This window comes from Coregonus clupeaformis, unplaced genomic scaffold (genome assembly GCF_020615455.1).
Source record: "Coregonus clupeaformis isolate EN_2021a unplaced genomic scaffold, ASM2061545v1 scaf0293, whole genome shotgun sequence".
Lineage (NCBI taxonomy): Eukaryota > Metazoa > Chordata > Actinopteri > Salmoniformes > Salmonidae > Coregonus > Coregonus clupeaformis.
The window spans coordinates 215125-240443 of NW_025533748.1; the positions used below are offsets into that span (position 1 = coordinate 215125).

General features: G+C 47.7%; 2 protein-coding genes across 4 annotated transcripts in view; both read right to left on the bottom strand.

Annotated features, from left to right (window-relative positions):
* Positions 1–3914: 3914 nt before the first annotated feature.
* Positions 3915–15453, bottom strand: LOC121568738 (heat shock protein 75 kDa, mitochondrial). The gene is made up of 18 exons (XM_045214660.1): positions 15250–15453; positions 14468–14734; positions 14151–14233; positions 13839–13979; positions 13372–13443; positions 12673–12833; positions 12327–12436; positions 12087–12160; positions 11502–11657; positions 10840–10960; positions 10579–10648; positions 10215–10362; positions 9826–10011; positions 9341–9479; positions 8270–8355; positions 5570–5715; positions 5288–5360; positions 3915–5111 (listed from the first exon to the last, which is right to left on the bottom strand). The coding sequence occupies exons 1-18, from the start codon at positions 15368–15370 to the stop codon at positions 5010–5012; spliced, it is 2256 nt and encodes a 751-aa protein (XP_045070595.1). The 5' UTR covers positions 15371–15453; the 3' UTR covers positions 3915–5009.
* Positions 15454–18478: 3025 nt separating this feature from the next.
* LOC121568737 (histone lysine acetyltransferase CREBBP-like) overlaps positions 18479–25319 on the bottom strand; it is an 89443-nt gene continuing 82602 nt past the window's right edge. For all 3 annotated transcript variants that reach the window (XM_045214658.1, XM_045214659.1, XM_045214657.1), the window contains exons 26-31: positions 24571–24684; positions 24045–24210; positions 23638–23805; positions 23092–23250; positions 22486–22767; positions 18479–21973 (exon numbers count right to left, since the gene is read on the bottom strand). In XM_045214658.1, the coding sequence (XP_045070593.1) occupies positions 19535–21973; positions 22486–22767; positions 23092–23250; positions 23638–23805; positions 24045–24210; positions 24571–24684 (3328 nt within the window). In that variant the 3' untranslated portion in view covers positions 18479–19534. The remainder of the gene's footprint in view (positions 21974–22485; positions 22768–23091; positions 23251–23637; positions 23806–24044; positions 24211–24570; positions 24685–25319) is intronic.

Below are 25319 nucleotides of genomic sequence, written 5' to 3' on the forward strand. Positions count from 1 at the left end.
TGACTCGGTCAATAGAAAAGTGGTCAGATGACGCAGATGCTAAGCTACAGGACTGTTTTGCTAACACAGACTGGAATATGTTCCGGGATTCTTCCAATGGCATTGAGGAGTACACCACATCAGTCACTGGCTTCATCAAAAGTGAATCGATGATGTCGTCCCCACACTGACTGTACGAACATACCACAACCAGAAGCCATGGATTACAGGCAACATCCGCACTGAGCTAAAGGGTAGAGCTGCCACTTTCAAGAAGCGGGACTCTAACCCGGAAGCTTATATGAAATCCCACTAGGCCCTCCGACGAACCATCAAACAGGCAAAGCGTCAATACAGGACTAAGATCGAATCGTAGTACACCGGCTCCGACGCTCGTCGGATGTGGCAGGGCTTGCAAACTAAAGCTAAATTACTTCTATGCTCGCTTCGAGGCAAGTAACACTGAAAATGCATGAGAGCATCAGCTGTTCCAGACAACTGTGTGATCATGCTCTCCGTAGCCGATGTGAGTAAGACCTTTAAACAGGTCAACATTCACAAGGCCGCAGGGCAGTTTACCAGGACGTGTACTCCGAGCATGCGCTGACCAACTGGCAAGTGTCTTCACTGACATTTTCAACCTCTCCCTGTCTGAGTCTGTAATACCAACATGTTTTAAGCAGACCACCATAGTCCCTGTGCCCAAGAACACTAAGGTAACCTGCCTAAATGACTACCGACCCGTAGCACTGACGTCTGTAGCCATGAAGTGCTTTGAAAGGCTGGTCATGGCTCACATCAACACCATTATCCCAGAAATCCTAGACCCACTCCAATTTGCATACCGCCCCAACAGATCCACAGATGATGCAATCTCTATTGCACTCCATACTGCCCTTTCCCACCTGGACAAAAGGAACACCTATGTGAGAATGCTATTCATTGACTACAGCTCAGCGTTCAACACCATAGTGCCCTCAAAGCTCATCACTAAGCTAAGGACCCTGGTACTAAACACCTCCCTCTGCAACTGGATTCTGGACTTCCTGACGGGCCGCCCCCAGGTGGTAAGGGTAGGTAACAACACATCCACCACGCTGATCCTCAACAGTCCCTCAGGTGTGCGTGCTCAGTCCCCTCCTGTACTCCCTGTTCACTCATGACTGCATGGCCAGGCACGACTCCAACACCATCATTAAGTTTGCCAATGACACAACAGTGGTAGGCCTGATCACTGACAACGACAAGACAGCCTATAGGGAGGAGGTCAGAGACCTCTCCCTCAACGTGATCAAGACAAAGGAGAGTGCTCTCCTGAGTGGCGCAGTGGTCTAAGGCACTGCATCGCTAGTGCTAGCTGTGCCACTAGTGATCCTGGTTCGAATCCAGGCTCTGTCGCAGCCGGCCGCGACCGGGAGACTCATGGGCAGCGCACAATTGGCCTAGCGTTGTCCAGGGTAGGGGAGGGAATGGTCGGCAGGGATGTAGCTCAGTTGATAGAGCATGGTTGTGGGTTCAATTCCCACAGGGGACCAGTATGAAAAAAAATATATGTGTACTAACTGTAAGTCGCTCTGGATAAGAGCGTCTGCTAAATAATTAAAATGAAAATGAGAGGATTGTGGACTACAGGAAAAAGAAGAGGACTGAGCACACCCCCATTCTCATTGACAGGGCTGTAGTGGAGCAGGATGAGAGCTTCAAGTTCCTTCGTGTCCACATCACCAACAAACTAACATGATCCAAGCACACCAAGACAGTCGTGAAGAGGGCACGACAAAACCTATTCCCCCCAAGGAGACTGAAAATATTTTGCAAGGTTCTGCAGCTGCACCATTGTATTTTTTGTGTTATTTTTTTTGGGGGGGGGTATTCTTTCTTAAAACTGCATTGTTGGTTAAGAGCTTGTAAGTAAACATTTCACTGCAAGGTTGTCTACACTTGTTGTATTCGGCGCATGTGACAAATAACATTTGATTTGATTTGAGTCTGTAATTTGCTTTCTAATGATCATGATCTTTTCATCGAAGAACTTCATGAATTCATCACTGCTGAAGTGAAAGCCATCCTATCAAAAATACTTGTAGGATTGTTCTTATTCTCCTCAATTAGGTTGGAGAAATAGGATGATCGAGCAGCAGTGAGGGCTCTTCGATATTGCACCGTACTGTCTTTCCAAGCTAGTCGGAAGAATTCCAGTTTGGTGGAGCGCCATTTCCGTTCCAATTGTCTGGAAGCTTGTTTCAGGACTCGGGTATTTTCTGTGTACCAGGGAGAAAATTTATTGTGACAAATGTATATTTTTTTTGGGGGGGTGACTGCACTTGGTTTTGGGGGTGGTGACTGCATCTTGGGTATTACGCAAGATTACATTTAGATCCTCAGATAGGTGGCTAACCGACTTTTTGTACCCCGACGTCCTTGGGTAGGTGCAGGGAGTCTGGAAGGGCATCTAGAAATCTTTGGGTTGTCCCGATAATTTATTGCACGGCTGTTGATGATCCTTGGTTGGGGTTTGAGCATATTATTTGTCGCGATTGCAAACGTAATAAAATGGTGGTCTGATAGTCCAGGATTATGAAGAAAAACATTTAGATCCACAATATTTATTCCACGAGACAAAACTAGATCCAGGGTATGACTGTGGCAATGAGTAGGTCCGGAGACATGTTGGACAAAACCCACTGAGCCGATGATGGCTCCGAAAGCCTTTTGGAGTGGGTCTGTGGACTTTTCCATGTGAATATTCAAGTCACAAAAAATGGGAATATTGTCTGCCATGATTACAAGGTCCGATGGGAATTCAGGGAACTCGGTGAGGAACGCTGTATACGGCCAAGGAGGCCTGTAAACAGTAGTTATAAAAAGTGATTGAGTAGGCTCCATAGATTTCATGACTAGAAGCGCAAAAGATGAAAACGCAGTCAATTGAAATTTGCTGTCGTAAATGTTAGCAACAGGCCTCATTTAACACAGTAAATTCATTGATTAGTTCATTGATTATGACTGCCTTGGAAGTGAGGGATCTAACATCAAGTAGCACAGTTTTGAGATGTGAGATATCACAACAACAAAAAACTCTCTCTTTCAATAATGACAGGAATGGAGGTGGCCTTTATTCCAGTGAGATTGCTAAAGCGAACACCGCCATGTTTAGTTTTGCTCAACCTAGATCGAGGCACAGACACTGTCTCAATGGGGATAGCTGAGCTAACTACACTGACTGTGCTAGTGGCAGACTCCACTAAACTGGCAGGCTGGCTAGCAGCCTGCTGCCTGGCCTGCACCCCATCTCATTGTGGAGCTAGAGGAGTTAGAGCCCTGTCTATGTTGCTAGATAAGATGAGAGCACCCCTCCAGCTAGGATGGAGTCAGTAACTCCTCATCAGGCCAGGCTTGGTCCTGTTTGTGGGTGAGTCCCAGAAAGAGGGCGAACTATCTACAAATTCTATATTTTGGGAGGGGCAGAAAACAGTTTCAACCAGCAATTGAGTTGAGACTGCTGTAGAGCTCATCACTCCCCCTAACTGGGAGGAGGCCAGAATCAATTACTCGATGCCGACATCTTTCTAGCTAATTTACAAACTGAAGCTATGTAGCGCTTGGTGACCTCTGACCGTTTCATCCTAACATCGTTGGTGCCGACGTGGATAACAATATCCTTATACTTGCCAGTTTTAGCCTACACCAGCACCATTTTCGGATTAGCCTTTACGTCGGTAGCCCTGCCCCTGGTAAACAGTGTATGATCGCTGGATGATTCTTTTAAAATCTAATATACGGATCGGATTGAATCACGGTTTTAAAGGGTTGCATAATCCAGATGTTTACATGAGACATCCAGATAGAATGTGTCCCAGACTACTACCTCCAGAGGTGGACAAGATCAGGACACACGTTACAACCAGGTATAAACAGGTCTCTAGAGGCCAATCCACAGGGTTCAGTAAATGTGTTTTATTCATAATACATCAGTAACATACTTTACAATCTGGGTATTAGAAGCACTAATTCTTAAATGTCAGCCATTGTTAACAGGCACAAAAATAATTGTATGGTAACTTGAGCACTGAATTAAGACATTTGTCAAATTCCACATACAGATGGTAATATACAATCTTGTACACATTTCTCACAGCAACACATCTAATCGTAAAATGAGTCTTTAGTCAGTTTCAATATTCTTCTCTGAAGGACAGGAATCTATGGCTCAAGTATTGTGATTGCAACCATCATATCTGAGGAATAGTTGGAGGAAAATATCACTTTAAATTAAAAAGTTTTTTAAAAAACTATACAAAAAAACAAGAAACCCAAATCAAGATGACAAAAACTAAAATATGAAAAAAGAGGGCCAACAGTAACAATTGTATTGAACTGTCATCTAGGAAGTATGCATGTCATGGAAATGTGTACAATTATTACACCAGTCCCAATGTCAATAAGACTTCCTTTACAAAGCACTAACCCATTCTTCAGATATAATAATATGCCATTTAGCAGACGCTTTTATCCAAAGCGACTTACAGTCGTGCGTGCATACATTTTTTTGTGTATGGGTGGCCCCGATATGGGGTTTCCACTTTACTTATGGCACAGTCTTGTAAATATCTTCAGTCAAAACCGTCACATCTCTGTCAGCACACACAACATGAATAAAAACGGACAAACACATAGAAAATGCTGGAGAGCCCGAGCAACAGAAATCCACAGCTTGAGCCGTGTCCATCTTCTCCATTTTGTCTCTGAGCAGGCCAAAGACTCCCTGCTCTCCTTGGACAGTCTGTTTGTATTGAAGGGACTTTTCTGGGGTATAGATGGGCAGGCCTGAATGTGGAAAGGCCACCAGAGCAGTGGGTTGTTGATGGGGCTAGTAGCTTCAGTATCACATGGTCACATGTCTATGTAGGGCCTACAGTGACCTGACCAATAGGATGGTTGGTTGGGGCGATGGAGAGTTAAACCAGGCAGCGACTGTAGTGTCTGTAGGCCCTACAGGTGATGGCCATGACAGGAACTGACATCTTGTCTCAGTGTTTCTCCAGCGCTCTGGTCAGCAGGTCGTTGAGGCGGGCGATCATGGGTCGGGGGTCGTCGTTGAGGCCCGCTGCGATCATGGCATTGTCGTAGATCTGGAGGATATGGAGCATGACAGGCCTGCATGAAACTGACAACTGGTACAAATAAGAGTGAAACTGACAACTGGTACGAATAAGAGTGAAACTGGCAACTGGTACCAACAAGAGTGAAACTGACAACTGGAATAAGACCAGAGGTCCACGTTATGATCAAAGAGAGTATACTCTACCTGCTCCAGCAGCAGTTGTGCGAGTGCAGAGTCGGACTCCTTCAGTGAGTGCATCTTCTTGATGAGGTCATGACTATAGAGGAAAGGGAGAGCAGGAGACACAAACACAAATCAACACAATACTACTGTGATATTGAATACTGCATTGTTGGGAAGGGCTTGCAAGTTAAGCATTTCACTGTACTTGTGCATGTGACAAATGAAACTATTATGGATTTGGACATAAAACGCCTCGATTTAGAGATCCCTCTCCCCTCCATCCCTCCACTCTCCCTCTCGTACCCAGCGTTGATCTCCAGGGTGGGCTGCAGCATCTGGGCCCTCTCCTCGGTACTGCGGGCCATCTGCTGAGTACGCAGAAAGTGGCGTGCGGCGCCCATCTCCAGCACCGTGATCATGGCCGGGTGGGTGTCCAGACGAGGGGTCACCTGGAGGTCAAAGGTGAAGAATGAGCGTCAATCAGTCAGTCAATCAGTTATTCACCTACTCCGTAGACCTGAGATGCGTCAGTTACTGGACACCTTACAAATTCACTGATTCTTACATACAGCACCAAAGTCCAGTTAGCCAGTAGTTACTGTATGTATGTATGTATGTATGTATGTATGTATGTATGTATGTACAGTGAGGGGAAAAAAGTATTTGATCCCCTGCTGATTTTGTACGTTTGCCCACTGACAAAGAAATGATCAGTCTATAATTTTAATGGTAGGTTTATTTGAACAGTGAGAGACAGAATAACAACAAAAAAATCCAGAAAAACGCATGACAAAAATGTTATAAATTGATTTGCATTTTAATGAGGGAAATAAGTATTTGACCCCCTCTCAATCAGAAAGATTTCTGGCTCCCAGGTGTCTTTTATACAGGTAACAAGCTGAGATTAGGAGCACACTCTTAAAGGGAGTGCTCCTAAACTCAGCTTGTTACCTGTATAAAAGACACCTGTCCACAGAAGCAATCAATCAATCAGATTCCAAACTCTCCACCATGGCCAAGACCAAAGAGCTCTCCAAGGATGTCAGGGACAAGATTGTAGACCTACACAAGGCTGGAATGGGCTACAAAGACCATCGCCAAGCAGCTTGGTGAGAAGGTGACAACAGTTGGTGCGATTATTCGCAAATGGAAGAAACACAAAAGAACTGTCAATCTCCCTCGGCCTGGGGCTCCATGCAAGATCTCACCTCGTGGAGTTGCAATGATCATGAGAACGGTGAGGAATCAGCCCAGAACTACACGGGAGGATCTTGTCAATGATCTCAAGGCAGCTGGGACCATAGTCACCAAGAAAACAATTGGTAACACACTATGCAGTGAAGGACTGAAATCCTGCAGCGCCCGCAAGGTCCCCCTGCTCAAGAAAGCACATATACATGCCCGTCTGAAGTTTGCCAATGAACATCTGAATGATTCAGAGGAGAACTGGGTGAAAGTGTTGTGGTCAGATGAGACCAAAATGGAGCTCTTTGGCATCAACACAACTCGCCGTGTTTGGAGGAAGAGGAATGCTGCCTATGACCCCAAGAACACCATCCCCACCATCAAACATGGAGGTGGAAACATTATGCTTTGGGGGTGTTTTTCTGCTAAGGGGACAGGACAACTTCACCGCATCAAAGGGACGATGGACGGGGCCATGTACCGTCAAATCTTGGGTGAGAACCTCCTTCCCTCAGCCAGGGCATTGAAAATGGGTCATGGATGGGTATTCCAGCATGACAATGACCCAAAACACACGGCCAAGGCAACAAAGGAGTGGCTCAAGAAGAAGCACATTAAGGTCCTGGAGTGGCCTAGCCAGTCTCCAGACCTTAATCCCATAGAAAATCTGTGGAGGGAGCTGAAGGTTCGAGTTGCCAAACGTCAGGCTCGAAACCTTAATGACTTGGAGAAGATCTGCAAAGAGGAGTGGGACAAAATCCCTCCTGAGATGTGTGCAAACCTGGTGGCCAACTACAAGAAACGTCTGACCTCTGATTGCCAACAAGGGTTTTGCCACCAAGTACTAAGTCATGTTTTGCTGAGGGGTGAAATACTTATTTCCCTCATTAAAATGCAAATCAATTTATAACATTTTTTACATGCGTTTTTCAGGATTTTTGTTTTGTTATTTTGTCTCTCACTGTTCAAATAAACCTACCATTAAAATTATAGACTGATCATGTCTTTGTCAGTGGGCAAACGTACAAAATCAGCAGGGGATCAAATACTTTTTTCCCCCTCACTGTATACACACACACACACACACACTGGATAAAATCAGTCACACAAGACTTCTGAAGAGGCTATGAAGAGACCCTGGGTCGTTAACTACTGGGTTGGTGTGTTATAGCAGGGTTTCCCAAACTCTGTCCTGAGGCTCCCTCTGGGTACACATTTTGGTTTTTGCCCTAGGACTCCACAGCTGATTCAAATAACCAACTCATCATCAAGCTTAGATTATTTGAATCAGCTGTGTAGTGCTAGGGCAAAAACCAAAACATGCACCCAGGGGGAGCCTCAGGACCAAGTTTGGGAAACCCTGTATTATAGTGTTGGGCCGTTCCCTATTGGGTTGGTGTGTTATAGTGATCGAGGCTCTGGGCCGTTTCCTATTGGGTTATAGTGATCATGGTGACTTGTGTAGATAGTAATGGTAAGGTAGCAGTACCTTGATGTTGGTGACTAGTGTAGATAGTAATGGTAGGGTAGCAGTACCTTGATGTTGGTGACTAGTGTAGATAGTAATGGTAGGGTAGCAGTACCTTGATGTTGGTGACTAGTGTAGATAGTAATGGTAGGGTAGCAGTACCTTGATGTTGGTGACTAGTGTAGATAGTAATGGTAGGGTAGCAGTACCTTGATGTTGGTGACTAGTGTAGATAGTAATGGTAGGGTAGCAGTACCTTGATGTTGGTGACTAGTGTAAATAGTAATGGTAGGGTAGCAGTACCTTGATGTTGGTGACTAGTGTAGATAGTAATGGTAGGGTAGCAGTACCTTGATGTTGGTGACTCTGTTTCCCAGATTGTTCCTCATCCAGGAGATCAGATCCTCTGCCTGCTCCTCTGTCAGACGCTCAGAGGCTATAGACACAGGAGAGAACATGGAGTCAGTATTAGAGTACTTCATATTACTGTCAGAAGCTAGGTTAACTCCTAGATTAGCTCTGGGGCTGTGGTTGGAGGCTAAGGGGCAAATTTAACTTATTCTCCCATTAGCTAGTTTTCCATCCAATTAGTGACAGATTTTCATGCGAATATTCAAAAATCTGCATAAAAACAATATGTGCATTTCCCACCAGAGATGTGTTTCCATCAAATTGACTTGAGGATAAAAGGCTGTGCGTGATTACATAGTGCACATAAAAATACCCTTTGCTATTAAATTCCCATGTACCGAATAAAAAAATACAAGTTAAATGGGTTTCCATCGCATTTTCAAAAATGTTGTTACATAGCGAGCGTGCCCACTCTGGTATTGGCACGTGTGCTCTAACCAACAGCTTGCAGATACAGTGCAGGTATAGCCTACAACATGATGAGATTATTATGGACAAAAGTGCGAGACTATTATTGTCAAACTGTAGCCAAGCATCGATCATCATGTCACCAGAATAAGACCCTCGATATTTATTGGAAAGCTCATCACCTTGCACTTTCACCACCCTGTGAAGTTCATGATCATTTATTTAATCTGTAGCCTAATAAACTGCATGCTTTCCCGAGTCGTAGTGGAGGACCACACAATATTTGCGCAGAAAATAATTTCCACCACCATTTCTCGCATAATTAATTTGACAGAGCCCTAAAGTATCCCAACTTGTGTAGCGTATTTTGTTTTGTCGACATTTGGAAAGTTAACCGACAAATTAGCTGTTTCCATCAGGCCTGTCGTGACATTTTTTATCCCACAAGTACTTTACTGGCATCAAAAGGTTGGATGGAACCCTGGTTATTGACATCAATGAAAATGCGACATAAGTGAAACTAAGGATTACCCCCTCAGAAGAACTAACGAACACAGAGACAGAGACACAGGACGAGAGAGAGAGAGAGAGAGAGGTCTTACCTGGCTTGCTGTCCTGGTACTTCTCCTCCTTGTAGTGGTCCACCACAATGTCTGTTTCCACAGAGATCAGCTTCTTCTTGTCAAACTCTCTGAGGTGCAGGAGGGTGAGCTCGTCAAACTGTTCATAGCAGAACACCACCTGGAGAGACAAAGAAAAAGTTAGACACTGACAACAACTCGAGGGAGTAATGGTGAAACAACTCGAGGGAGTAATGGTGAAACAACTCGAGGGAGTAATGGTGAAACAACTCGAGGGAGTAATGGTGAAACAACTCGAGGGAGTAATGGTGAAACAACTTGCCCACCACTGATGAAGTGACAGACAACTGAGGCATCTATGCCCCTCCCCCCACGTCTGTCTTATATTCCCATCTGAAAACTAGCCTGGTCCCAGATCTATGGTCGTTGTTTGACATGACAATGCTCATAGGAGTTAGCAAGACAGCCAACAGATCCCAGTAGCAGGCTATCTGAAAACAACTCACCTCCATGTCTTTCTGCTTCATGGCCTCAAAGTAGGGGGAGTGTTCAGCCAGGTGTCGGTTTGGGGCACACAGGTAGTAGATGTTACGTGTCCCGGCCTTCATACGGGAACCGTACTCCATCAGGTTGGTCTGCTGGCCCGCGGGTAGCGCCGAAGACTCAAATCTCAACAGCTTGCCGATGTCCTCCTGTACACAGAGAGAGAAAGGAGAAGAGAAGACAGAAAACAGTGATAATGAGTGTCACATTTCTGATTCTTAACCCTCTTGCTCCCTTCCACAAAAAACCTGATAATACCAAAAACAACCTACATGCATACCAAGATGTTTTTCTACTTTACGCCTCCATTCCTCCACCCCAGCTCTCCCCTATCCCAGCCCCCCAGTCTCACCCTGACGTCCTGCTCCTGTGTGGTGACGATACCCTCCCTGATGAACAGGCCGTAGTCCTCAAAGAACTTGGCGTACTTCTCAGGTTCCTTCTTACTCTGGTCCATCAGGAACTTGATGATACGCTGCTGTAGCACATCCCTCAGCTTCCTGTAGAGAGAGAGAGGGAGGGATGGAAATCATGAAAGAGGCAGAGAGCATGAGAGAGAATAAAACAAAGGGAGTGAGAGAGCCATGGATGTAAGGGAGTAGGAGTAGAAAGATGCTGTATGGAACAGAGGGGTGATGTGTGCTACAGACTAGCAATAGCTAATTGGAGTGTCATCGTCTGGAAAGAGCTGATGTGTTGTAGGGCTCCAGTCTCACCTGATGAGGGTGCTCTCCTGCAGCAGCTCTCTGCTCAGGTTCAATGGGATATCCTCACTGTCCACCACACCTGTATACACAAATACATAAACACACTGTTATACTGTAACACTAGCATTTACAATCAACAAAGGATCCGGAAAGAGACAGACAAAGTGAAGTCAGACAAGGAAACACACACCAGAGGGCAGATGAGGGGGGAAAGATGAAGGGAGACAGATTAAGATGGGCACAGCTGAGGAGGTACTGAATAAGACTGACCTCTAAGGAAGCGTAGCCACTTGGGCAGGATTTCAGTGGCCTTGGTCTGGATGAGAACCTTCCTGCTGTACAGAGCCACGCTGGAGCCCATCTCTCTGCTCACGTCAAACATGGACGGCTTCTGCTCACACACAGTAATACTAGAGACAGTCATGAACATACCGGTACATCCAACATTAACAGCTGTGGTGTTTATTATGTCACAGAGCCTTGACCTCAGAAAGATCTACTTTAACATCACTTATTAGTTTATCTCTGTTCCTCAACAAGTATCTTTGCTCCTTTCCCCTCTCCCCAGCCCTTCCACTCCCCAGTCACACCCTTAGTGCCCCCTACCCCCCACCCCACCATGCCAGCTACCCCTCTATCCCCACCTACGCCACAGTGCCCCCTACCCCCCACGCCACCTACCCCTCTATCCCCCACCTACGCCACAGTGCCCCCTACCCCCCACCCCACCATGCCACCTACCCCTCTATCCCCACCCCCAACGCCACAGTGCCCCCTACCCCCCACGCCACCTACCCCTCTATCCCCCCCACGCCACAGTGCCCCCTATCCCCCACGCCACCTACCCCTCTACCCCCCCACGCCACAGTGCCCACCTACCCCCCACGCCACCTACCCCTCTACCCCCCTCTGACCCCACTGCCTTTCCTCACCACGTCTGGGACGTAGAAGATGGAGCGGATGTTGACGGGGGCGTCAGCGCGGTAGTGCAGTGTGTAGCGGGGCTTGTCGTACGACTGAGCCACGTAGCGGTAGAACTCCTCATGCTGCCACTCACTGATCGACTTAGGCTCCATCATCCACAGGGCCTGGGGAGAGGGAGGTTAATATACCGTATGATACACTGTTACACAGAGCATGCAGGCAGGTACACACACACTCACTGCACACGGACACGCAGGCACACACACACACTCCACTATAAAATAGGACTAATAACTGGGGATCAGCCCAACAAGTTTTTCAGAACAAATTAGCTGCCAATTAATGTATCAATCAGTTTGTGTCACTTGAATTTGTTCCCCCCCTGATAAGTTGATTCCCTCTATTAGAATCGATGCGGACGCCCTCAATCGACTACTTGATAAATCCAGCAATTTAACTCATCCCTACTAACAGCCCCATGAAGGACATAATAAGCCATCACAATCAGAGTGGTCCAATGAAAAACAATCGCTGTGATCCATCTCAGCCCTGTATGAAGTTGATAGAACCAGAAGAGTGGGCCAGATACTCACCTGGAGAGTGTTGATTAGTCGCCCGTTCAGGAAGATGGGGAAACTGACAAAGTTGCTGTATTTGGTCACCACCTCTGCAACAACATATGACATCCGTTAGTCCTGACTGGGCAACCAGCAAGCCTCCAACGCTTACACTTAATCTTACACAAAAGATTACGCATGTTGAATGTCTACTATGTATGTGGAATGTCTATAAAAGATAGTACAGTCATCAAAGGGGTCTTATATGGTCCATACCTTTGACTCTGTCCTCAGCAGAGAAATCCTTGCAGTCATCCTTGAGGTGCAGCACTATCTTAGTGCCTGTTCTGACCCCACTGGCCTCAGCTATCTCAAACACTCCAGACCTGGGGAGCACAGAGATTACACACTGTGGTCTGAGTCTTTTACATCAAACATATTCAAATGTGTTACTAAGACGTACCTCACTATCACTCCCTTTTCTCGCCCAATCCATCAACCTACCTCTCTCTCCTCCCTGCTCCATCTCTTCTCTCTCTCCATCCCCCTCTTTCTCACCATCCCTTCCTCTTCTCTCGCTCTAATCAATTCCTCTCCTCTGCATCCCTCCCTCCGCTCTTACCCATCAGAGGACCACTTGTATCCGGGGCTGCCGGGCTCGGCTGACTGGGAGTAGACGTCCACGCGGTCAGCCACCATGAAGGCAGAGTAGAAGCCCACGCCAAACTGACCAATGATGGAGCTGCTGGCCTCCGCCTGGCTCTGCAGGGAATCCAGGAATGCCTAGGAAGGAGGGATGGAGGAGAGAAAGAGAGAGGAAACAGGGCTAAAATATGTGAATTAATGGAAAAGAGACACCAACAAAAGTGAGCAAATTGATTAAATGGGAAAGCTGAGGCCCTGAAATTGTAATTGAATGAGAGATTGTTGATAATGAAAAACAAATTGGGCCGGGACGATACCAGTATCGCGATACTCGTTAGTAGCGTGGTAAAGAAACAATACACAAAGCTGATTTAACTTCTTTAGGAAAACAGCCCTAATGTTGGAATCAAACATCATTATGATGTCATCCAGAGTCACATGAAATTATTTTCCAAGCTATATCACTAAATATTTTACATACAGCAGGTTTTTCAAAGGACCAAAGAGTTTTCATTTTTGTCATGGAATTTTTTTGCGATACTAGTATTGTCACAGCCCTATAAAAAAAGTGTAGAATTTTCCTCAAGTCATTGGAATTAAATCATTAAAAAAATGGGAATGCAGATAATGTGGAAATGTAAGAATTGTAACAAAGATAAGGGAACTAGGTTTTTACCTTGGATCCAGAGCGAGCGATAGTCCCCAGGTTGGCCACCAGCTCCTCTTGGTTCATCCCAACTCCGGTGTCCTAAAAGAGGAAGATAATGACAGAAATACTCTAATGTTAAGCATCACCAAGAGAAAAGGACAGTTTGGTAGTACATTCCTCCCTATCTTCAGAACTAAAGCCAGCAGTCAGAACTACAACCAGCAAGTTTTATAACTGTGCAGTTCCTTTTCATCCACCAGGTGGCAGACTGATTTAGTGCTATACAGAACTTTGAAATGACGAATAGAAAGATCTAACAGTGATTATGTGCATTTTAAGTCGATCAAATTCGAATTTGAAGTTGATTCATGACTAAAACATTTCTAAGAAAGACAGGATAAAAAATAAAATAAAAACTCTTAAAAGCATTTCAAAAGACCCCATGTTACCAGTCACCATAGCCACCCTACTCCCTCGTCCTGGTTTGGGCGTACCTGGATGGTGAAGGTGCCCTTGGCCTGGTCCGTCTGTAGGTGGATCTCCATGGGGGCCGTGTCGCCCCCTCCCGTTATCAGCTTGTGGCGCAGCTTCTCCAGGGCGTCGCTGCCGTTGGAGATCAGCTCACGGATGAACACCTGAGCAATGGGCCAAGAGGGAAAAGGTTATAAACACAGAATATCTTCACCAAATGTTCCTAAAACACCTAGCTATATACTGCAGGCATATTATCACTGGTCCATCAGTTAGTAATTGATATACATTCAATGAGTTCTCAAGTTGCTGTGACGGGTCAGACCATCACTCACCTCCTTCTCTGAGTACAGAGATCTAGCCACAATGTCCAAGAGTTTCTTGGTCTCAGCCTGGAACTCATGCTTGGAAAAGGTGCCTGGACAAATCAGATTGAAAACTGTTAGCATACAAAGCTAAGCTAATGAAGTTAAGGGAACTGGATGTGGACTACAGTATATCATAGGCTACACATCAAAATATCCAGTGTCCATTAATGTTACCAAAGCATAATACTATGACAATCAATGGCTAGTGATGTTCAAGTTTCAATTGTTATAGCCCAAAACTGAGAATGTTAGCTAACAACAGGTCTGAGGTCAGAAAACATCACCTTGGACATTCTCTGTGTCTTGGATGATTGTGTGCAGGGGTTCTTCCTCGGGAGCTTTCTCCTCTGCCTCTAGAATATTCTGTACTTCTGGAACCTTCTCTGTTGCTGGAGCTTTCTCGGCTTCTAGAACCTTGTCTGCCTCCAGAGTGACTTTCTCTGCTTCCTTGGTGCTGTAGTAGGAGTACTGGGTCAGACCAAGGCCTGGATGGCTGGGGTTCCACATGCCGGTTCTGGACCATTGTTTCTGCTGTTGCCTGACATGAGCATCTGTTGACAGGACAGGAGGAGATAGAAGGCGGGGTGTGAGGTCATGCAATAATCATATTGAATTTTCAAATGCATTGAGTGAGTGTCAGTGGTCATGGTTAGCTTTTCTAGAACGTCCTTGCCTTGGATTTATCTGATGCAACATGGATGAATGCTTACAATATAGTTGTAGGTTAGGCCAAGGACATTTCCTTGGTAAAGATACTGGTCGTCGGTGCTGCGGTACATGCTAAGGGCCGGCAGGCAACTATCCCCATATGTATATGTAGTGGTCCGGTCACATATGTCATTCATTCACCAGATGCCAAATATCAAAAGGAGCTAGCTAGCTCAAACAAAAATAGTTGGATGGCTAGCTAGATACATTTGTCAATAAACACCGCATTCCAGTCGTCGACACGTTCATGTTGAATAATGAGAGTGAGTGATATTGTGTACTGTACCGTTAGGCTAGCTAATGCACTGCAGTTATATGAGCTAGTTCGCTACCGTTAGCTAGCCGGCTAGCAGCTTACCTTCACTGAATGTGCTCGTGACAGTCCTACTACCCAATCCTCGTCCAGAACACAGGAGTCTGGAGTTGGCCCTTTGAGATGAACCCAAAGCGAATTTGAACAATTTCAGGCACCGAGACATCTTTGACAGAGCGAGAGGTCGTTTGACCTATTCAACACACGCTGAACATAAGTGCGACGGCTGCAAGCACAAGTAGGACCTCTTTCGGTCGCAAGGAAATGACGTTATCAAAGCTACTAACGTATTGCCTGTGTAGAGATATGAGAAATAAATATGATGAAAATAAGGTCATTAGAGAATTTGGGTGCAAATGAAAAACCCCATTCCCGGCATAAGAGTACATTTGCATTAAGACAAATCTACAATTTAAGACACAAAAATATCTACATGTTTAAAGTTGCCAGTTCCAAAGGTCTCAATATTTACCTTTAATTGAAGGTCATTGTTGTGTAGACTGATCAAGATAGGTGTGCACTGTGCAGCAATCTATTATTTTACCATCTGTCTGCAACCACCTATATGGTACGTTTCGCTGTATGTAATCAAGTCACCTTTTGGTAAACCATTACATGATGCTGAAATATAGAAAGTTGCACCATCGCCATGCACACAAGAAACGTCCTTGTCATTTATCGCCCTCCAGGTTCCCTTGTAGAGTTCATCAATGAGCTTGACGCCTTGATAAGTTCCTTTCCTGAGGATGGCTCACCCCTCACAGTTCTGGGTGACTTCAACCTCCCTACGTCTACCTTTGACTCATTTCTCTCTGCCTCCTTTCCAGGCAATACGCTTGACCTCATCTTTACTAGATGCTGTTCTTCTACTAATCTCACTGCAACTCCCCTCCATGTCTCCGACCACTACTTTGTATCCTTTTCTCTCTCGCTCTCCTCCAACACTACTCACTCTGCCCCTACTCAGATGGTAATGCGCCGTCGCAACCTTCGCTCTCTCTCTCCCGCTACTCTCTCCTCTTCCATCCTATCATCTCTTCCCTCTGCTCAATCCTCCTCCCTCCAATCTCCTGATTCTGCCTCCTCAACCCTCCTCTCCTCCCTTTCTGCATCCTTTGACTCTCTATGTCCCCTATCCTCCCGGCCGGCTCGGTCCTACCCTCCTGCTCCGTGGCTTGATGACTCATTGCGAGCTCACAGAACAGGGCTCCGGGCAGCCGAGCGGAAATGGAGGAAAACTAGACTCCCTGCGGACCTGGCATCTTTTCACTCCCTCCTCTCTACATTTTCTTCATCCGTTTCTGCTGCTAAAGCCACTTTCTACCACTCTAAATTCCAAGCATCTGCCTCTAACCCTAGGAAGCTCTTTGCCACCTTCTCCTCCCTGCTGAATCCCCCCCCTCTCTGTGGATGACTTCGTCAACCATTTTGAAAAGAAGGTTGACGACATCCGATCCTCATTTGTTAAGTCAAATGACACGTATGGTCCTGCTCACACTGCCCCTACCCTATGCTTTGATTCCTTCTTCCCTCTCTCTCCAGATAAAATCTTGCGACTTGTGACGGCCGGCCGCCCAACAACCTGCCCGCTTGACCCTATCCCCTCCTCTCTTCTCCAGACCACCTCCGGTGACCTTCTCCCTTACCTCACCTCGCTCATCAACTCATCCTTGACCGCTGGCTATGTCCCTTCCATCTTCAAGAGAGCAAGAGTTGCACCCCTTCTCAAAAAACCAACACTCGATCCCTCTGATGTCAACAACTACAGACCAGTATCCCTTCTTTCTTTTCTCTCCAAAACTCTTGAGCGTGCCGTCTTTAGCCAACTCTCTTGCTCTCTCGCTCAGAATGACCTTCTTGATCCAAACCAGTCAGGTTTCAAGACTGGTCATTCAACTGAGACTGCTCTTCTCTGTGTCACGGAGGCTCTCCGCACTGCTAAAGCTAACTCTCTCTCCTCTGCTCTTGTCCTTCTAGACCTGTCTGCTGCCTTTGATACTGTGAACCATCAGATCCTCCTCTCCACCCTCTCCGAGCTGGGCATCTCCGGCGCGGCTCACTCTTGGATTGCGTCCTACCTGACTGGTCGCTCCTACCAAGTGGCGTGGCGAGAATCTGTCTCCGCACCACGTGCTCTCACCACTGGTGTCCCCCAGGGCTCAGTTCTAGGCCCTCTCCTATTCTCGCTATACACCAAGTAATTTGGCTCTGTCATATCCTCACATGGCCTCTCCTAACATTGCTACGCAGACGACACACAACTAATCTTCTCCTTTCCCCCTTCTGATAACCAGGTGGCGAATCGCATCTCTGCATGTCTGGCAGACATATCAGTGTGGATGACGGATCACCACCTCAAGCTGAACCTCGGCAAGACGGAGCTGCTCTTCCTCCCGGGTAAGGACTGCCCGTTCCATGATCTCGCCATCACGGTTGACAACTCTGTTGTGTCCTCCTCCCAGAGTGCGAAGAGCCTTGGCGTGACCCTGGACAACACCCTGTCATTCTCCGCTAACATCAAGGCGGTGACCCGATCCTGTAGGTTCATGCTCTACAACATTCGGAGAGTACGACCCTGCCTTACACAGGAAGCGGCACAGGTCCTAATCCAGGCACTTATCATCTCCCGTCTGGATTACTGCAACTCACTGTTGGCTGGGCTCCCTGCCTGTGCCATTAAACCCCTACAACTCATCCAGAATGCCGCAGCCCGTCTGGTGTTCAACCTTCCCAAGTTCTCTCACGTCACCCCGCTCCTCTGCACACTCCACTGGCTTCCAGTTGAAGCTCGCATCTGCTACAAGACCATGGTGCTTGCCTACGGAGCTGTGAGGGGAACGGCACCGCCGTACCTTCAGGCTCTGATCAGTCCCTACACCCAAATGAGGGCATTGCGTTCATCCACCTCTGGCCTGCTGGCCCCCCTACCTCTGCGGAAGCACAGTTCCCGCTCAGCCCAGTCAAAACTGTTCGCTGCTCTGGCACCCCAATGGTGGAACAAGCTCCCTCACGACGCCAGGACAGCGGAGTCACTCACCACCTTCCGGAGACACTTGAAATCCCACCTCTTTAAGGAATACCTGGGATAGGATAAAGTAATCCTTCTACCCCCCCTTACCCCACCCCCAAAAAATAAAAATAAAAACATTGTAAAGTGGTTATCCCACTGGCTATAAGGTGAATGCACCAATTTGTAAGTCGCTCTGGATAGGAGCGTCTGCTAAATGACGTAAATGTAAATGTAAAAATGTAAAATATACAAACTCCATTGTTGTCTGTTTGCACACAGTTTATTTAACAATATGGTATATAAGTACGAAATGAGTCATTTTTAACCAGTTTGTACAGTGATTCATTCTTATTTTTCTGCATATTTACATTGTCAACCTGCATGATTTACAATAGTGAACACTTCCACCTCAATTCAAGTTTAATGCAAGAGGAAAAAAGATGCACAGAACGCTCTCCAATCACAAATCAGCAAGCAGTCCAAAAGGTACACCCCCCACCACAGTTAAGCTCAGGGGGATCAAGACTTCAGATTCTTTAGATCGAAGGAGAAACAAAGCAACAAAGATGTCCAACATCTGAAAGACAGAAATACTGGTTCCAAGCCAGTAGAAAATTAACATTCCGGCACCTTTGGACGAACGAGCATTTGTGCGAGTCTCAGTTTTGCACACCTGAATGTGGCGTTTGGGTGTGCGATAGTTCCTAGCTCTATACAAATACGTTAATATCCCAAGGACTCTTCTGCAGTACAGAAAGAAAATAAGTCTCACCCAAAGGCATGTGTCCTTTTTGAAAAATGGTACATTAGAATAATAAATTAGCCAGGAATGAAGAGGGAGCGAAGAGGCAAAACCTGGCACAAAAAGTTCCCAGACAAAATTATTTTACAATCTTCAACACAAAAACGCTATGATTTTTTTTTTTTTTGCAAAGGTACGAAATAAAAACATTGAATAATAAAATGAAAGACTTTTGTTTTGAAGGTTTCTTTTAAAAAGTCCAGAGACATAACAAAATAAAATAAACAATTAAAACAAACAGAAAGCCCAGAACAAAATTATTTTCATGGCTGGTCTGAACCCAAAAATATATTTGTGTTATTTTTCCCCCATTCTCCTCTTTAAACAGCAATAATTATTCAAATCCCTCCGTTTTGTTGGAAGAAATAGCAGTCCCTTGGTTTAAGGAAAGGTTCACAGTCCTTAGGCCTCATCTGACTCATCTGACTCATCTCTTTACATAGCAGTCAGTACAAAAACATATTTGTGGAAAATACAGAAAACAAAACAAGGCCTTTTGAGTCTCTCGTCACAAAATGCTACAATCCTTCAACAAACTTCTCGAGTGAGTCTCCTGTGGTGCCACCCACCATATTCAAGTCATTGCTCAGCCCGCCACGGTTGGGTGTGTTAAGCTGCGGGAGCATGGCGCTCTGCTCGGGCGTGCCCATGTGTCCCTGGTCCATGGAGCCTGGCATGGGGCCACCCAGACTGGGGTGGGGTGAGCCGGAGTGGAGGTTGGCGTGCTGGGGCGAGGGATGGGGCTGTATCCGGGGGGAGGGGCTGGAATGTGGCGGCTGCTGTGAGGGGGGGTGGGGCGACTGCACCGGGGCTGGAGACCTCACCTGGTTGCCCAGGGTGTTGCCCATGGCCTGGCCAGGCAGGTGAGCTCCTCCCTGGGGCTGTCCTTGGAGCATGTGGGGCTGGGGGCTCATGGAGTTGGCCTGGGCTGAAGAACCCATCTGCTGCTTCAGCATCTGCTGTTGCTGCTGGAGCATCCTCTGCTGGAGGAGGTTCTGGGCCTGGGGCCCGTCCATGCCGGACTGCCCCATCTGGGCCATGGGGGGGAGCTGCATGGCCATCTGTTGCTGCATGCGGAGCTGGGAGTAGCTGGCTGCCCCTCCCTGCTGCTGGGTGAACTGCCCTGGAAGGCCCTGGGGCATGGCTCCTTGCTGTTGTTGTTGTTGTTGTTGCTGCTGTTGTTGCTGCTGCTGCTGTTGTTGCTGCATCTGTTGCATCCGGAGCAGCTGCCTGCGGTAGAGCTGGGGGTTGCCGTTGTGTGCGGCGGTGTTCATCAGCTGTTGTCCCTGGGGGCCCATGGCGGCCATGCCCTGGGGGCCACCAACCTGCTGAGGGCCAGACTGCTGCTGCTGGGGAGGCATGCCCAACCCCGGCCTCTGCTGCACCGCCCCAGCCTGCATGGCAGCAGCCATGGCTTGCATCCCAGCATGGCCTCCCAGCATCGCCTGGGGGTTCTGCGGTTGTTGTTGGGGGTTCTGCTGCTGCTGGCCCGGTAGTTGGCTGGCCTGGTACTTGGCCGTGCGCTGCTTGATGAAGGCGGCCATGAGGTGGGGGTTGGACTTGAGGATGTTGAGCACCTGCTGCTGCTGCTGGGGAGAGCTGGGCGACTTGAGGGTCCTCAGGAGGTCCTGGAGGGCGTTGGGGGCGATGTTTCCCGGGATGCCCCGGGGCATGCCCCCCTGTTGCTGGGGCGTCATGCCCTGCTGCTGAGAGGGGGCCTGGGGGGGCATCTGGACCCCACCAGGCATCTGAAGGCCGGGCTGCTGCTGCATCATGGGCCGCTGCTGCATCAACTGTGTGGGGTTTCCCTGAGCCTGTTGGGGGGCCATTGGGCCACCTTGCTGGGGGATGCCTTGCTGCTGTTGTTGGACTGCCTGGGGGTTCTGGAGGGGGTTCTGCTGCATCCCCCCCTGGGGGCCCCACTGGCCCTGCTGCTGCATGGCCTGCATCACCTGGGGGCCCCGGGGCCCCATCATCTGCCCTGGCCCCATCTGGCCCTGCATAGGCCCCACCATGCGGGGATGGTTCATGGGCACACCGTTGGGCATGTTCATGTTGTAGTTCTGTTGTTGTTGTTGTTGTTGTTGTTGTTGCTGCTTGGCCTTGGCCACCATCTCTATGTGCCGGGCCATCTTCAGAGAGGCCAGCGGGGGCTGTTGTTGTTGTTGTTGGGGGGGCATCAGTTGTTGTTGTTGTTGGGGGGGCATGTTGGGCAGGGGCGACTGCACCTGATGTAGGGGGGAAGACTGGGGCCCCGGCTTTCCCCCTTGTGGAACCGGCGTTGGCGGCTGGCTGGTGCGCCCGTTGTTGGGGAAGCCGGGTTGTTGTTGGGCCATGCCAGCGGTCACGTTGGGGGGCGGCTGCTGCTGGGGCTGGTTGTTGGGTAAGGACGGCTGGGGAGTGTGGGTGGGCGTGTTGGGGGTCTGCCCGCCCGAGGTTGGGGTGCCGGGGGTGGAAGAGGTTGGTGGCGACGGCAGGCTCTGGGGCGCCATGCCCCTCCCGGCCATGGTGGCCATTCTTCTCCTCATCATCTGAGCCTGTTGTAAGCGGTGCTGGAGCTGCTGCTGCCTCAGCTTGTGCTTGATGTTCAGACAGAAGGGCACAGGACACTTGTTCTCCTGGCAGTGCTTGGCGTGGTAGCAGCACAGGGCGATGAGCTGCTTGCACACGGGGCAGCCGCCGTTGGTCTTGCGCTTGCATCCTTTGGTGTGCTGCACCACGCGCTTCATCTTCTGGCACGAGGGCAGCGAGCAGTTGGCATTGCGGCACTGACAGGCGTGGACCAGGGACTGGATGCAGCGCTGGATGGAGAGGCGACGGGATTCTTGGGGGCTCTGGGAGGCCTCAGCCCCGGCGCCACCCGCTCCGTTGCTGTCGTCGTCCAGCCCGAGGCCCCACTTAACCATCTTGTGCTCGTGGCCCTTGGCAGCGTAGCAGTTGATGCATAGGTCAAAGTCCTGTGAGAGAGAGAAGAACACATATCACGGTTACACTCATAATAATATTTCTATGGTTACACACGCACACCTGCACCAACTTGTAACAAATGTGATGACATTTAATCACAACTCTGCCAATAACAGCTAATTTTCAGTTTCACCCTCCCCACTCAAACCACTCCCAGACAGTCTTAGCAAAATTCCTGCTTGAGAATATGCATAATACCCACCCCAACGTTAACATATACTTTGAATAAATGATGCCCTAAGTTAACTTTTTCAGAGTGAAGTATTAGCATCATACAAGAGCAATGTGTGACAGAGTACACTATATCAATGTCTAAAAACAGCCAAAAAGTAATATACTTCCTAAATGCAACATTTTAAAGTGAAATAAACATACAATAAAGTACATTCTTTGGTTCTAGTTTTCAAAAATCGAACTGACAATATACATGTATTACATTCTGTAAGAGCGTGTGTGTGTTGGTGCATGTGTGATGAATCGGCACTATCGCCCCCTGGCTTACCTCGCAGACGGTGCAGTGCCAGCGTGTCTCCACGTGGTGTTTACACTCGTTGCAGGTGTAGACGAAGCGGTCCTGGCCCTGGTTGTGCAGCTCCACCAACATACACATGGTGCTCCACTTGCACCTCCGCAGAGAGCTGAACTCCCAGTGCTTGTCCCGGGCCAGGGTGAGGAAGGCGTCGCGGCCGTCCATCAGGTCGCAGGTCAGCAGGGGGTCTGGGTCCATGATGGGGGGGAGGGTGTTGACCGAGGGTCCCGCGTGCAGGTGGATCACAAAGAACACCTGAGGGAGAGGGTGGAGAGGGAGGTAGAGAGAGAGGGAGACATGAGTCATCAGATAATCAGACAAGTACACCAGTTAGAATGAATGTTCAATGCATTGCTTCAGTCTAAGTGGTATGCTAGTGTGAATATTGGATCAGAGCCTCTACAGATACTGTGACCACAGAAGTCCTTACAAAACTGTGATCAACTGAACTAAAGGAGTGAGAGATGAGGAAGGTAACAGGGCTTTACAGAGTATTTCCCCCACTACAACCACAGACTGTATGAACAGAATGCAACAGCAGTGTTATAGGAGCGGGTGGAGTGAGTGAGTGATGCCTACCTCCTTGTGTTTCTCCAGGGTGGAGTAGAGCTTCTGGGACAGGTCGTTGGCTACATTGGGCATGCCGGGCTTCTTCTTATTGGCTCGGCTCACGCTGCCCTTGTTTTTATTGGTCTTCTTACTGTTCTTCTTCTTGGCGTTTTTGCTGTCGGCAGTGTGCTGATGAGAGAGAGAGGGAGGGAGGGAGGGAGGGAGGGAGGGAGGGAGGGAGGGAGGGAGGGAGAGAGAGAGAGAACGCGCTGTTAACAGAGGCGATGGAGGACACATGGCCATAAATAAATGGCAAAAAAAAGAACAAGTCGGTGACATGTTTTGACCAAGTGGCTGTCGAAAGCGTTTAAATCCTACAGACAGGAGGACAGAAATCTGACACCGGATCAGAAAACATCATCTGCCCTCTCCTCTGATAGGTAGAAGTTTTCGCCGTACTGCTTACACCAATGAAATCCTCTGAGACCTCTACAAATTCATAGGACATGGTGTCTAGGGGTCGGATTGGGTCCACCCCTCCATCGTACAAAGCACTCCCTGTCAGCACAGTCTTACCTCGGGGGTCTCGCAGGAGGCCACGTTCTCCTCCTTCTTCCTCTCCTCCTCCTCCTGCTCCAGCTCCTTGATGCTTTCCTCCAGCACGTTGGGCCAGAAGTCGCCTTCGAAGTAGGGCATCTCGTTGGCACTGGTAATACGGTCCTCCGTGGCCTGCTTGAAGATGTCCTGGAGAAGACAGAGAGACGACGCCTGTTACTTAGACTGTACAGATGGGGATGATGGTGCGGGATAATGCCACACTCAAACAGCATTTAATAAGAAAAGTAAGCATGGGTCCATGACAGAAACCATTATAAAAGACAATTTCTTATTGTATCAAGTCCAGACGATTCCCTCCGAGTTTCAATCCTTTGCCTTCTGTTTGGCGCATAATGAACACAGCCAGGGTCCCGATCTTGTCTCACCTTGAAATCATGTAGGATCCTCTCTGCGAAGGCCTTCTCCAGCATCTTCCTGTACCACTCCTGCAGCCTCTTGGGCTTGGGGATCTTCTGGTCCTGCGGGTGGCAGTGGAAGATGTAGTCGTCCCCTTCACTGGGGGGGCACGCCCAGATATGACCATACACATACCTGCACGGGACCAGGGAGGGAGAAGACTGCTTTTAGGTTCAACATCACGTATTTCAAGGTACTGAGACAAATATCTTGGGAATATTCTTCGTTAAGAAATTATTGCAATATGAGTATGTAATCGAGATTTAGTTATTCCTAAACTTGCCTGGACACACACTGGGATGGTTTTCCAGACATAAATTAATCCTAGTCCTGGACTAAGAAGCATGTTCATTGGAATATTCTCCACTGAAAGTGTTTTTTAGTCCAGAACTAGGCTAAATCTGTGTCCAGGAAACCAGCCCAATATGTATTTTAAGATGGAAAAGCAATGTGATGATTGAATGGGGGTGTTTGTCCCTGGTATTGAAAACCTACCCGAGTTTCTTGACATACTCCAGATACCCTATCAAGATCTCGTGGTAGACTGCTGTCCTCAACGCCCGGGGCTTGAAGAAGTGAATACTGTCCAGATACGATATGTAAACCCGTCTGGAGAGAAGACAAGGAGAAACACTAGGTGTGTTACACTGATAACTACAGCTAACCTGGTTAACTAGGTGTGTTACACTGATAACTACAGCTAACCTGGTTAACTAGGTGTGTTACACTGATAACTACAGCTAACCTGGTTAACTAGGTGTGTCACTAGGCCGTTTTCCATTGACCCAGGTTTATTCGACAAAATAAATGTTGCAACAAAAAAACCTTTGCGGAATGTGTAATGGAAACTGCAGATATAGGATACATTTCCTAAAGATCGACAACTTTTGATACGTTCGACAAGGGTGGAATTTTCTTTTGTCAAACTTTCTTTATTGCGACAAATGATGGAAACTGTTTTTTCAGAATAAATGATGATCGAATAATTATTTTTAAGGTACGTGGTGCACGTGATGTCATCACATAACTAAAGCTCAACTCCACATTTAACTATTATTAATTTAAAAATTAATATTAATTAATTAATTAATATGCCATTTAGCAGACGCTTTTATCCAAAGCGACTTACAGTCATGCGTGCATACATTTTTGTGTATGGGTGGTCCCGGGGATCGAACCCACTACCTTGGCGTTACAAGCGCCGCGCTCTACCAGCTGAGCTGCCTCCTGGGGCCTGTTGCACA

What these genes read in the sequence shown, in the direction of transcription:
- LOC121568738 (XM_045214660.1), bottom strand. Translation starts at nt 15,370, where the DNA reads ATGTCTCGGTGCCTGAAATTGTTCAAATTCGCTTTGGGTTCATCTCAA. An exon ending in CACGAGCACATTCAGTGAAG is followed by an intron (nt 14,735 to 15,249) that starts GTAAGCTGCTAG and finishes TCCTGTCAACAG; the next exon opens with ATGCTCATGTCAGGCAACAG. An exon ending in CTCTGTACTCAGAGAAGGAG is followed by an intron (nt 13,980 to 14,150) that starts GTGAGTGATGGT and finishes CCCATTGCTCAG; the next exon opens with GTGTTCATCCGTGAGCTGAT.